The following is a 13,186-nucleotide window of genomic DNA, read 5'->3' as shown; positions in this document are numbered from 1 at the left end:
TTAACTCATTCAAACCACAGAAACAGTTTTGCAAGGCCATCTAATCTCTCTCTTGGCTCTGGGATAGCATTGAGCACTCCTGGCCATCCTCAGAACTGGGTGTCAAACTTTTTAAGACTGTTAACTGACAGGGAGGCCATACACAAACCTATGATCTTCATTCCAGAAATTCACAAACACTGTAACTGGAATTATTTCACTAAATATTCTGATTAAAACAAACAATCGAAGAAAAAAATTAAGCTGAATATTCTTCTACTAAATCCAAGGAGCACAAAGGTCAGTTGGTCTCTGTGCTTTTAATAATCTGCTTTCATATATTCCAAACCTGCTATATTTTCATTGTCTTCTTCACTTTATATCTATACAATCCTTTCTACTTTCCCCAGCCAAGTGATATTTTTTTCACATCTTGTCATACTTGTTGGTGTATTCTGATGTATTCTGATGTATTTTGCGATTAATTATGCTTTTGTTGAAGTGTGATGACCACTGTTGTAAATGATTCTCATCTGAGGCATTGCCAATTTTAAATACTGTGGAATGTTTACCTGTCTACAGATATATGTAATTTTTTTTCCCAGTTAGTCCTTGACAACATACACTCAGTAAGTCTTTTTTACTCATTAAGCCAGACATTTCTCATTTTATTGCTTGCTCATTTACTTTTTCCAGCTTAAATAAAATACTTTGTGCTTGTATTTACTGCATTCATTGGAATTCTAAATTATTTTCTCCGAATCAGGATATACATTTTGTACTACAATCCTGAACTTGCCACCTTCTATCAAGTACCTGTCACCCTCCATCTTGGTGTCATTCAGAAACCTAGTATTCATACTCTCCGTTCTTTCAGATGCATCACTAATGAAAATTTAGAGTAGCAGCAGGTGTGGATCATGCAGATCCTGACTTGTACCATTCTTCTGTTTTGACAGAAAACTACCAACAGCTATTCTCAGTATTGTTTTTCAATGTGTTGTAAACAGAATTTTACAATTTTACCTGGACCATACTTCCCTACTTACTTTATAAAGCTGTCACATAGAACTTTATCAATGCTTATTAAAGCCAGAAGATATCACATCTACTTATTCCCCATTATCCTTTAGATCAATTACCCTGTCATAGGAAAAAATTAGATTGGTTTGACGGGATTTGTGCTTAACAAATTCATGTTGTCAGTTTCTTATCACCTTATTATACCCTAGATACAAACTGATACGTTAATCATTTGTTTTAGATACCAAGCAACTAGGCATAACCTAAACAGGATACAAGACCTCTAGTTCTGCTTCTCCATGAAAGTGAGAACCGTCGTAAAATACTATGGATCTATACTGCATCTTCATTCTCCAAAGCATTCTGTTTGTTTGTTTGTTTTATACTGAAACAGAACCTTTTGAATCCTGACAACTTCATATAGCTGAACTGCTTATCACTTCATAAGTACCTTTGCTTTAGAGGGCTGGAGAAAAACAAGGCAAAAAACACAATAAATAAGGACTCCAGGATGAGCATTCAGCTCATGATTTTCAGGAGAACATTACCAATGTTTCTGTCTTAGACAAGCAATTATTTATGGCTGGCATATTTGGAAATACATTTACAGTATATCGTAATGGAATTCACATCCTGTGAGTACATCAAAACATCAAAACAACCTTTCTCTAAAGGCAAGTTGAAGTCAAGTGTCTGTTTAACACGACAGAAAAGTAAGAGAGCCCTTTCTTTTGCAAGAATCAACCTGGTTAGCAGACACTGTTACACCTTAGATCAAATGATGAAATTAGAAACGCAGGCAAGACAAGACCAAATAATCAAGACAGGTGATCAAAAAATGAGGAAAATTTGGTAAACTTTTTTTTTTGTCTCCTTGAAGTCATAAGGTTTCTTTGTCATTTAGTAAGTTCTCGTGTTAGCAGAGTGTTTTCTCCAACATCTACCTGTAGGGTAGGCACATAAGTTGTCCTGCTCAGGTTAGCTGGAATTTATTTTGCAGGGTGCTTCTAGCAGAAGTTTAATGTTTACTATAAAGCTTGTATTTAACAGATCTTCTAAATTGGTTCAATAACATCCAGCAGCTGGCAAAACCTAAAGGGCAACTCACATGCTTTTGCCCTATATTGGGTGCACAATGTAAATGCAAATATAAACAGATTTCCCTCAATGCAAAAAAAAAAAAAAAAAAAAAAAAAAGTGCACTGCTTGAAACAGATTCTATGAACCTACCTCTGTTATTCTAATGTTTTTGTTTGTTTGTTTGTTTTTCTCAGCATGGACAGGCTTTGCTTACTTGTTCATTCCTCCCTTCCCTTGTATGAGAAGATTTATTTTAAAAAGAAATACTGAACACACAGTTGTCATGAAGATTTATAGATAACTCCTTCAGAAAGAAGCTAAATGATTTGAGACTATTGTAGTGCCTTTTCTCATTTTTCTTTGAAATGTAATTTTGATACCATGTAGCCAGAAAAAAAAAGCTCTTCTGCACTGAAAGAAGTCTGTATCAGAGAGGATAAAATTCTGTATTCTCTACAAAAATGAAAAATCTCAAAGACCAGTTTTATTGTAAACATTTTCATAATACTGTCGTGCACTAAGTAAATGGGAATTTCTATTCATTATTCTCTGATAAAACCTATCTCCAGCATCTAAAAATAGATACATCAGTAGTACTGCCACAAAGCCCTAGGTTTCTGAAGAGGAAAGCTATTTATTGTTCTTACGGTTTTAAATCATGTTCAACAAAATATGATGAAAATGAAAAGTAGGTATATTCAGTAAATGAAAACCTTTCCATAATAATAGGAAAAAAAATTACAGTGTGTGTTCGTATTTAAATAGTTGGATTACCAAAAGTTGATTTTTTTTTTTTAAAGCAACCTTTTCTTTAAGCCTCAAAATTAAATCTGCACTTTTTTGCTAGAAAAAAAACCAACAGTGGACATTCAGAATTACCCAAGCAACCAAGTGTTGTGGTTTAACTTAGCTCTGTTCATTCCACTCACATTGCAGAAAAGCATTTCTAAAACTACAGCAGAACTCTACTTGTTATTTCTTGAAAAGCCTCAACAGAGCACTTTGTGAATTTCATCAGTAATAACTATACACACTGAATGAGAAGAGAGTATCATAAAGACATCCACAAATCTCTTTTTGGTTTTAGAGAAAATGGGAAGAGATGCCTTCCCAAGTTAATCATAGGACAACATTTGGAATCCTAATCTCTATATAGCAGAAACACTGAGAATGCTTTAAAATTTAGGTGAATATTAAAAGCAGAAAGCAAAAGATACTCAGTAAGATCTTCCCATTGCATAAATGTAACAGCATTGATCTACTTTCAGAGAGAGGACCATTAGAACAAACTTCCTCTGAACAGAGTTTGTGAATTGGAATTCAAGACTCTTGCACCTGCAGGTGTGAAAGGGCAATTCAATGTATTCTGCACAGCTTTTCTTCCAAGAGTTTCCTGTGAACAGCTTATATTAATAGATTTCCACTGAAACCATTGTTTTTGTTCGCAGATAACTCTGAAAATGGCTGCTGCCTCTTCCCCCTCTCTTCTTTGGAATCCTTTCTAAGAGCAGCAGAAGAGGAACAGAATGGGGGCATACCAGTCCTCTGAGTCAGAAGTATCAGTGTCCACTAATATCTTGTTTCCTTCAGTTTAGATTTATTTATTTATTTTATTTCAAACACTTTCTTCAGGAAAATACCTAGCTTCTGTCAGCTGGAAAATTTTCTGCCGCATGTATGAATCTGAGTTGCATACATGCTAATGTCATATGAATATGTCATTAAGTTAGCTTAATAACATATTCAGTCTCACTTTTGCCTGGATCTTTTTGCAGACTAACAAATGGCATTCCCTCTTTGTAAAGGAGATGCTTCACTTTGATATGTAACACTGTGGTGTTTGACGTCTCCTCTAGCTATGTTTCAGCATGATTCAGCATGACATACTCTTTCTTCAGATGAAGCTGAAAATTACGTGCAATGAGCCAGGCTGCTCAGTCACAGGGATCTGCTGTGGCCCAGAAGTCTCCGCTGTCCCCTAAAAATTCTGTTCATCAGAGTCCCACTGCGAATGGCTCAGTATTCACAGTCACAATTCTGACATCTAGCTTCTAAACAGAAAATCCTATTTTGATTCTCTTATTTTTTATCTGTGAGGATCATGACTGTTCCAGATATTTTATTATGATTTGCATCACTGTTTGAGAATGATGTCAATGCTATAAGAGTGTGCATTCAGTCCATGAACTAGAAAACCCAGAGTCCTCAGTGAACCTTAAGTATGTGATAGTCACTAGTGAGAAAATCATGACTCGGATTTTGTTGAAATTCTTGCTAAACAATAAAAAGCAGAGGGGAATGAAGAAAGCTGCATTATTTTAATACCTACGTGGACAATCCATTACAGAAGACTTCAAGGCTCAATTTAAGTGTTTGACAAGTTTATGGCTCTGATACATGATTGATAAGCTAAAAATAGGTTAATTAAATGTTCATAAATAGCTGCCTACAAAGAAACAGCTGCACACAAGAGTTCTTTCACTTCTTCATATGACTAGCATGAGGAAGGAACCTTGTGGATGTTTTTGGGCTGAACTTCAATATAAATTCAAACATTTTTGTATCTATATAAATAACTCCCATATGTAAATCAGCAAACAGGTAATAACTGAAAAACATTTGAAACAGGAAGACAAGCTGCCATCAGCAATGCCCACATCATGAAACTCCCTGGGAAGATTAGAATAGCAGAAGACAATATGTACTACTATGTCAGATTTTGTCTTCACACACAAAGTTGCTGGAGAAAGAAATAAAGGAGTTGAATTCTGAGAGGCTTTTCTGTGACAGAAGTATTCCTTGGCAAGGAGTACCACAGTGCAGTTTCCTCGGGTAATTACAAGGGACGAGTCTCCTCAGTATGTTAGAGAACATTTCCAGATCAGATTGTTCTATTTAATTGTTGAAGGAATGAGAGGATGCAGGGTAGGAGCCAATAGACAAAAATTACCAGCTTCTATTAATAGTATTACTACTAAGATTGTACTCTCAAGATAGGAGTAATAAAATACAATTCTAACCAAAAAGGTGTGTTTTTGTAAGGGTAGAAAATGGAAGGTAAATCCACAAGGATGATAAACACATCTGAATAACATCTAATATTTACAGGAAGAAAAGAAAGGCAACTGTGTCTGGGACTGATAGAAGAATTAGGACCCAGCAAATATTTCAGCCCTATTAGCAGTAATGGATCAATCCATTTTCCTATTTTCACTCTGTGCAGCACAACTGAAGTTGATGAGCTTGCAGAGATATATCCGCAGGGAAAATTTGGCCTGGTGTATAAACACTATCAGATAATTGTGTTTATTTGAAGCACCCTACAGCCTTTTCATCTGCTGAATCACAAACTGAAATCACAACGTTTCATTTAGGTTCAATTTATGCAAATCATGGCACATCCTAAAAGATAAATACATATTTCTAGTCTGATACAAAATGATCAACTTACATCAGAATTAAATCTCAGCTGGCAAATGTTGCATGATATGATTTGCTTTCTTCGATGAGGAAGAGGAACCCCAAATGTATGATTTATTACAGCTTTTTGAATTGGGTCCATCTGTAAAGAGAGAAGAAAAAGAAATATAAAAGCTTTTGCTGTTTCACTGTATTTTATGTTTTGTATAGTTGCAAAACAGATAATAATTATTCCAAACCATACTCCATACTACAGAAAACTATTATTTTTCTTTGAAAAATAATATTTCTACTTCATGCAGTTTTACAAAAAGGTAACACAGCGAGGAACAAAGAAAAGTGTTGTTAGCTATCTTGAAACACGTATCCTTAGTAGTATTCTATATGTACCAATATCCCTTTACTGACAAAAGTTAAAAGCTGTAAACGCTAATTAAGCTTACTTATTAATTTATGTTTTTTATAACAAAGATAAGCTAGTACACTAAGTAAAACAATAGTATTTTATGTAAAATTACTAAATAAGCAATCAATGAAAATGTGAAGGATTATTATATAAAAATAATTCCCAAATAACACAATAGCTCAATATTGTGAAAAAATAATAATTTTTGAGGAACCAATAAATGATCTTTTTCAATAAAACACCTTCCACACAACCAATGAAAAAAACAAATCCTCCAAAGATTATTTTCACAGGCATTTAGAAAAAACAATTTATTTTTCAATAAACCCTACTTAAGGATGAATTTTTACTTTGATGAAAAGCATTATTCTGAAAAAAACTCTACCAGAAAGTTGATCTAGCAGTATGCTGTTAAAAAAAAAAAGGGGTGGAGAGAGGAATTTTGGCAGAAAATTTGAATCAGCTTCCCCAAATCTATTGGTTGAAATGATTTATACGTTATTTTTACAAGAAGCATCTGACAGATATTCCTAAAATCTAGTAACAGCTTTAAAGCAAGTTGGTATGCCAACTTTAAGCAAATCAAACATAGATTTTATCTTTGAATTTTATTACTAAAAATTCACATAATTTGATGAAGCAAATACATCTAATTTTCTAACTGACAATAAGCAGTATTCAGACAGGATACTTTACATGTGCTTTGAGACCCAAACACCTTTTCTATGTTCATGTCCTCGCGATTTACTTTCTTGAGTCAGTTAGCAAAGGTTTATTTTATAATAAAGAATAACAGCTTTTTCTCAAAGTAATCAATGATTCATGGAAGCCGTAATGGTAGACAGCCATGGCCTCTATTGCAGTGAATCCAAAACAGTTCACTACAGAATTGTTGCATCATCTGATATCTGTTCAGTGTAAGGTATGAAATAGGTCATGGGCTTAAACTAATTCTTGTTCAAAAGAAATTCAGATCAGGAGAGAAGGGAAGAAGGAGAGGAGAGAGGGAGGGAGGAATAGGGAAACTCTGTGATGTTATAGAAAGGTTTAGAAGAAATGTTCAGTTTGAAAATCCTCTTCAATTCAATGCAAAAGTGAAATATCTCACCCATTTGTAAAACCACCATCACAAATGAGCATTAGTCCCTAGAACTAGGGATGTCACTGTAACATAACCGAAAAAAATGCATTGATCACTAAAGTCAGAGAATATTTGACCAAGTACTTCCATGTTCACTGAATGTTGTTAAGTACACGTATAGACTGTATTTCAGGTTGATTCTTGATACTGCAGCGTACTGTGTAAGATAATATGAAGACTTTAGCTGTGATCCAACCTTGTGCTTTAGACACTCATTTTACTCTGTAACCTAATTTGTAAAAATACCAACATCCAAAGATAATATTGCACAGACCAGAAAGAAGAAAACTACACAGGCAGGTAAACAAACAGTAACAGCAGTTCTTATTTCAACTGCTCCATTCCTCAACACGTGACTTTCTATGCCAGTAGAACCAGCCTACCTTTACCTTGCTGTACACTTTCAGCACTAAAGCATAACCTGGCCTTAACCAACACTATTTTACAGCTGCTGAACTTTTAGGAAATTTAGCCTAAATTTTTAAGAAATTTACATACTGTTCCTCTCACCATTGCAGGTCTAAAATACTTATGGAAACCTCAAGCCTAAATATATGAATAAGTCAACACACGGTAGCAATACATCGTGCGTCCTTTGATTGAGTGTAACATCTGAACCAGAGACTCACGTTCTTAACCACAGTTTTGAGATGCTATTAGTTTAGACTTCAGTGTAAGCATGTTAAATAAACTCTGACACATTCTCCCTCAAGTGCCATAAAGTACGAAAGTTTAAACATCTGACCTATAATCTCATTATTTCTCCTGAGTGCTTTGGATGTTACACTGAGGCCCAGATAACTAAAGTAGACATTAACTTCCTAACTTTCTGCTGAACTGATCAGCTCCAAGACAACACATAGGTTCAGATTACCTAACAGATGATATACTAAGAGTTGACCTTACACTGTTGTAGCATGCATCTATCCTGTATAATTCAGCTATTCTCAAATGTGGCTTCTGACTGTAGCCTTTTACACCTCATGTGGTGACAGGTACTACAGTACCCTTTTAGATTGTTGATCCTTTTTTATCACTAATTTTTTATCATGTTTTGGTAATAGATAATTAGGGCTTTGACTATAATAGGCCCCTATTTTTTTCTTGACATAGGTTTTCTTGAGAAGCAGGTTTTAATTACTCATCTTTCTACATCTTCCTTCCTTTTTCAGAACTGGTTCTTTCCTGTTATTCTTCCTTTGATGCATCAGTACTTTGGTTCTGTATGAGAGAAAAGAGTGATATCCACCACAGATATTAAAGAACTATCTACTACAGCCCTTGTGTCTATTTAATGGCTTATGTCAACATGCCAGGGTTGTTAGCAAGCTACAGAAATGTCATTTTGTCATTTCAAATCAAAGTGCCTACAGAACAGTGCCTTAAGTGTTATATGAAAGGCATTACCATGTCTCATAAGCTGGAACAAATACATTTTTAGTTGGATTTATTAGTTCACAGTAAGAATTCTAGTTCCAAAAGGGATTGGACTTCTGGTGGAACCAATTCTCACATATTTAGAATAAGTCAAATAACTCTCACAATTGGAAGAAAAAAAAGAAAAAAAGAAAAAAAAAAAAAAGAATGGGTGGGGTAGTTGATGTGTCTTGTATCTAATTCTATGGAAAAATGTGAAGTTTCTTTCTTAATTGCTCCAGAGATTTTTTTCCTGTTTATCTGCTGATACAGAAATCTGTCTGCACATTTCCTTTTCTCTTTCTAAAGATGCAGACTTGTAGATATACAGCTACATGGCCTTATTGTGAACTTGGATGATTTATGTTTGTGGCTCTATATGAAGAAGTGTTCTGGACAGCCTTCAAGTTGATTAAGAAAAGCTGCTTCAAAGTAAGAATCCTTTCTCTGACAACTGCTCTTTGATACTGTAAAGCAGAATTAAACTTCAAAACAGAACAGATTCTAATAAAGTTGTGGCTGAATATTGGAGTGGTATTTGACTTTGTTATTTTTTTCATAGAGATTTCATCTGTATAATACTCCCAATCCATAAATTTCAAATAACCATCCAAAAGCACCAGATAATCTTCCAAAAGTTTTATGTAGGGAATTTGAGAGAGGTAATGTGATACCGAGGTGCAGCATGATAAGCACTAAGATCTCAAAGACTTTGGAAGACAGAGGGGAGTCCTGCTGAGAGTCAGAGGAACAAAGAGAAGGAGCTGATTGCAAAGAAAATAGAAAGCAGGGATTGCAGGGAAATAACATTATGTAGCTGAGATAATCATTGAGTGCTGAGATACTTAAGAGAATCTCCAAGTACTTCCATGTTCACTGAATGTTGTTAAGTACACGTGTAGACTGTATTTCAACTTAAGTAAATGGTATTTGTTTTCAAAATAAAAGTTATAATGATAAACTTTGATAAAATCTGCTTTTTACTTGTTACTAGTGCTCTATTGCTGCATTTGTATTTCTTAGATGTAATTGATTTACTTCACGCCCATTGATAGTGAAGGAGAGAGAGGCTTACAATTCACATAAAAGATTATGATTCAGCTGACAAAGCTGTGCAGAAGAACAAGGTTTGCAAGATGTCCCTTTACTTTCTCTCGCCAACTTATTTGCATTGCAATTTACCACACACAAGATGTGATGTTCTGTGTTTGATGTGTTCACTGTGCTTAGCTTTGTACTAGGTATCTCTTACTACATAGCACAAGCTGTGTCAAACTTTTCTTTTGTTGATGGTTGGTGTCAGTCCAGGGAGAACACATTGTTCAAGGTTCACTGCAAACCACAAAGTAACTGTTAGCTTGAGATTAGACTGTGATTCTAATGAAGGTTTTGTACTTCATTCAGCTGATTTTTATTTTCATTGTATAAAATATACAGCAGTAGTAGTCTTTTTTTTTTTTTTTTTTTTTTTTTTTAATTATTCAAGCTGAAATTTGTAGCAACATGATAATGTTTACTTCCATTGATCAAATACTGTAATCCCTTCCTGAGATCTTCAGGTTAAGCCTACCATATTTCAGAAAAATCTGGTCTTATACTAGGGGGCATAGAAGAACTTGTCCTCTTGTTCCATTTTCTTAGCTTTGACCTTACTACCCCCATTTGGTTTAGCTTGCTTGTTTCAAATTCAACCTTTAAGCCCAATGACCTAAACACCGTTCTTTGTTCTTGTGTTTACCATAGAGCAAAAAAAATGGGTTCTTCATATTGCAGGCTGCAGATAAAAGCTTTGTTGTACAAAGCTTTCTGGATGAAACATCTACCACAAAATCACCAAGAACTTGATTCAGGAGATACCATGTTATCCTTCTTGCCTGTGCACCTTTTCCAGATTCAGCTATCCTTGAAGGTCTTCTGTAGTCAAGTCTCCCTTTCATTAAATTTTATTAAATATCTGCAGAAGGTAGAACTCGGGATAGTAAATTTTACCTACGGAGACATTTGACCCTTTGGAAATATAAATTTTATATCAGTTCCATAAATAATGATTTTTTTTTTTTTTTAAGTTGAAACCAGAATTCAAGCATAGATCATACTGAATTTCAACCTTTTTTTTTTTTTTAAATATATGTTACTTTATTAGTCTTTGTTATATGATTATTAGTCTTTGTTATATGACTTTTTATTCCAGAAACATGCCTAAGATACAACAACTGCAAAAGAAAGAATACAAATTTGAGCCATAAAAGCTCAAATCCCAAAATGTCATTAAAAAAGGGAGGGGTTTGTTGTTGTTTTAATTGTGTATTAAAAGACAAGGGGCATGACACATACACTTCAAATGCTTGAATTTAGCAGTGAACTAATTGAGTTGCACTGACATCTATAAACAAGAGCATCCAGGTCAAAAGAGGAAGATAATGCGGATGCCCAAAGCCTGTTCAGAACACATGGTAGGTATAAATCAAATAAGTAAGAAAACATTTTACCTCATAGCCAAAGAAATTATCTGCAAAAGACTGACTCAAATCACTATGATCCTACACTAAGTGAGCAGAAAAACAAGTCAGGTTTTTGAAGCTCTCAATAAAAAACTGCTGTAGATCATTCTAGTGGTAATTTAAAATTTCATGGTGAAAAAAATAATTACCCACCAAAAGAATGACCTCCATTACTCAAATAGGTAAATGAATTCAGTGACAGAGCTATCACCATCTTTTCAAACTTCTTAAAATCCAGATGTTAATAGAATATTATGTTACAATAAAAATAAAGGAATGATATTCTGAGAATAGTTTCCTACTGTAGGTCTGCATTTCTGCAAACACATTTAATTATAAGCCCCAAAATTAGGTTAAACTACTGCACTAATGTTATTGCACTTGCAGGCAAGGTTTTAATATCTCCACATGAGAGTTGAGTCTTCTGTGAAGACCTTAATTGTAAAATTCATAAGAAATCAATGTAACTCTGTGGGAGCTCCTTTCATTCATTCTCATGTCCCAAGAAATGGTGAAACTAGTGAGAGCATTGGAAACAGTATAAATCTTATAACAACATTATATACAATGCCTTACTAAGTAAAATAGAACACAGCACTAACATATCCTCCATCTCTTACTGTTGAACTTAACCAATTCTTAAAACTGTATAATTGATGCAGTTTTAATACCAATGAGTGCAAACATAAAACTGCCTCCTGAATTATAGCTGCGACTTATTACTAAATGCTCTTCTGTCTTTCTTCTAAAGCTATAGGCAACTCCTCAGTCATGTTAAGTCACTGTCATTTATAGTTAGAGGATTATTTGATATGAAAATGCTTTCTGGGCATAATTTGACCATTTTCAATTGAGAATTGAGTAGTTCTTTCTTCTTTCTGATCTCAGCAGCATCAAAAATTCAAATAATTTTCCTTACAATCATGCTGATCAATTATACCAATGCCATATTATTATATTATGTTATGCTCTTATATTTTTATTTATGTAGAAACTGATGTTTTGAGCTGCCAGGAATTCTGCCTTATATTGCTGAACTTCTATATTTTGGGCACAGTTCAGCTGAGCAGTAGTACCATCTTCTCAAGGAGATATACTACATTTTATGACAGCCACAAATACAAGGGAGACAAAGCATATGCCACAGATCAAATTTCCAGGAAGCATAGGACCCACTTGGAGTCATACATCACTGTTGATTTCTGCCCGTGCATATCCATCTCAGACCTCTTGAAAGTATTTATTTACTGTTCATTAAAAAAAAATAAAATAAAAAAAATCTGTGCAGCTCACGTTAAGTGTATCTGATATCTTCCAGATTTGTCAGATGTGTAACTTACAATCTACCTTATACTTTCTTAATAAACTGGCGTCCAAATCAGAAAAAGAACAGTTCAACAATAGCTCAATGATTTGAATAGCATCAATGATTTGATGCTACATATATTTAATATTTTGTATTTCCATAAGAAATACATCCTATTGTTAGTGCTAGTAGTCCTTTTTTTTTTTTCTTTCCCCCAACATCACATTAATCTGTGAATAAGAATCTTATAAACCAAACATAACAATTCAAAAGGAATGATGAGACTGGTTTAGCAAGTACAAATAAATACAAAAAATGAATGTTCAACAATATTTAGGTTTCATGTGAAAGTAGAGCAATACAGCATCAAATGGCTAAAATACACGTTCTAGATGTGTTACCATGCATGGTTTATCCATTTACATCAAATTTATTTAGTATCTTCCAAGTAATTATGGTGAATAATTACGCATAGAATTGAAATCAGCATTACACATCTTTTAGTGTCTACCATTTCTGCTGTTGCCAATGAAACAGGTTAACACTAACCTGGCGCTTTTCATGTACATAAACCAGAATTAATACTCAACCTAAATGTAAAATAATTTTAATAATTATAGTGCAACAATTTTAATAATGTACAATAGTTTCTGAAGAATTACTTTTGTAAAAAAAAACAAAAACAAAAACAACAACAAATCAAGCAAACAAACAAACAAAATAAGAAACCTGAGTCACTTCATAATGTAACTTGTTTATGTAATTTGAATAGGACTTCAGGATGAATTTGCAAAGTCCTCTTTTTATTCGCTTGTTGAAATCTTGTGGACTTTCCCCACTTGGCAATGCAGTGCTGAGGTGGCAGCAGCATTTCTGGCAAACCGCTTTAATATAGAGAAACCATCAGAGCAAAA

General features: G+C 34.1%; 1 protein-coding gene across 4 annotated transcripts in view; it reads right to left on the bottom strand.

Annotated features, from left to right (window-relative positions):
• ZNF385D (zinc finger protein 385D) overlaps positions 1-13,186 on the bottom strand; it is a 444,893-nt gene that overhangs the window by 89,443 nt on the left and 342,264 nt on the right. For all 4 annotated transcript variants that reach the window (XM_072033483.1, XM_027451052.3, XM_038174071.2 and 1 more), the window contains exon 4: positions 5,534-5,644. In XM_072033483.1, coding sequence (XP_071889584.1) covers positions 5,534-5,644 — 111 coding nt within the window. The remainder of the gene's footprint in view (positions 1-5,533; positions 5,645-13,186) is intronic.

The sequence above is a fragment of the Anas platyrhynchos genome, chromosome 2 (genome assembly GCF_047663525.1).
Source record: "Anas platyrhynchos isolate ZD024472 breed Pekin duck chromosome 2, IASCAAS_PekinDuck_T2T, whole genome shotgun sequence".
NCBI classification, from domain to species: Eukaryota; Metazoa; Chordata; class Aves; order Anseriformes; family Anatidae; genus Anas; species Anas platyrhynchos.
Note: the sequence above shows the minus strand (reverse complement) of the source record. Positions and strands in the feature narration are given on the sequence as shown.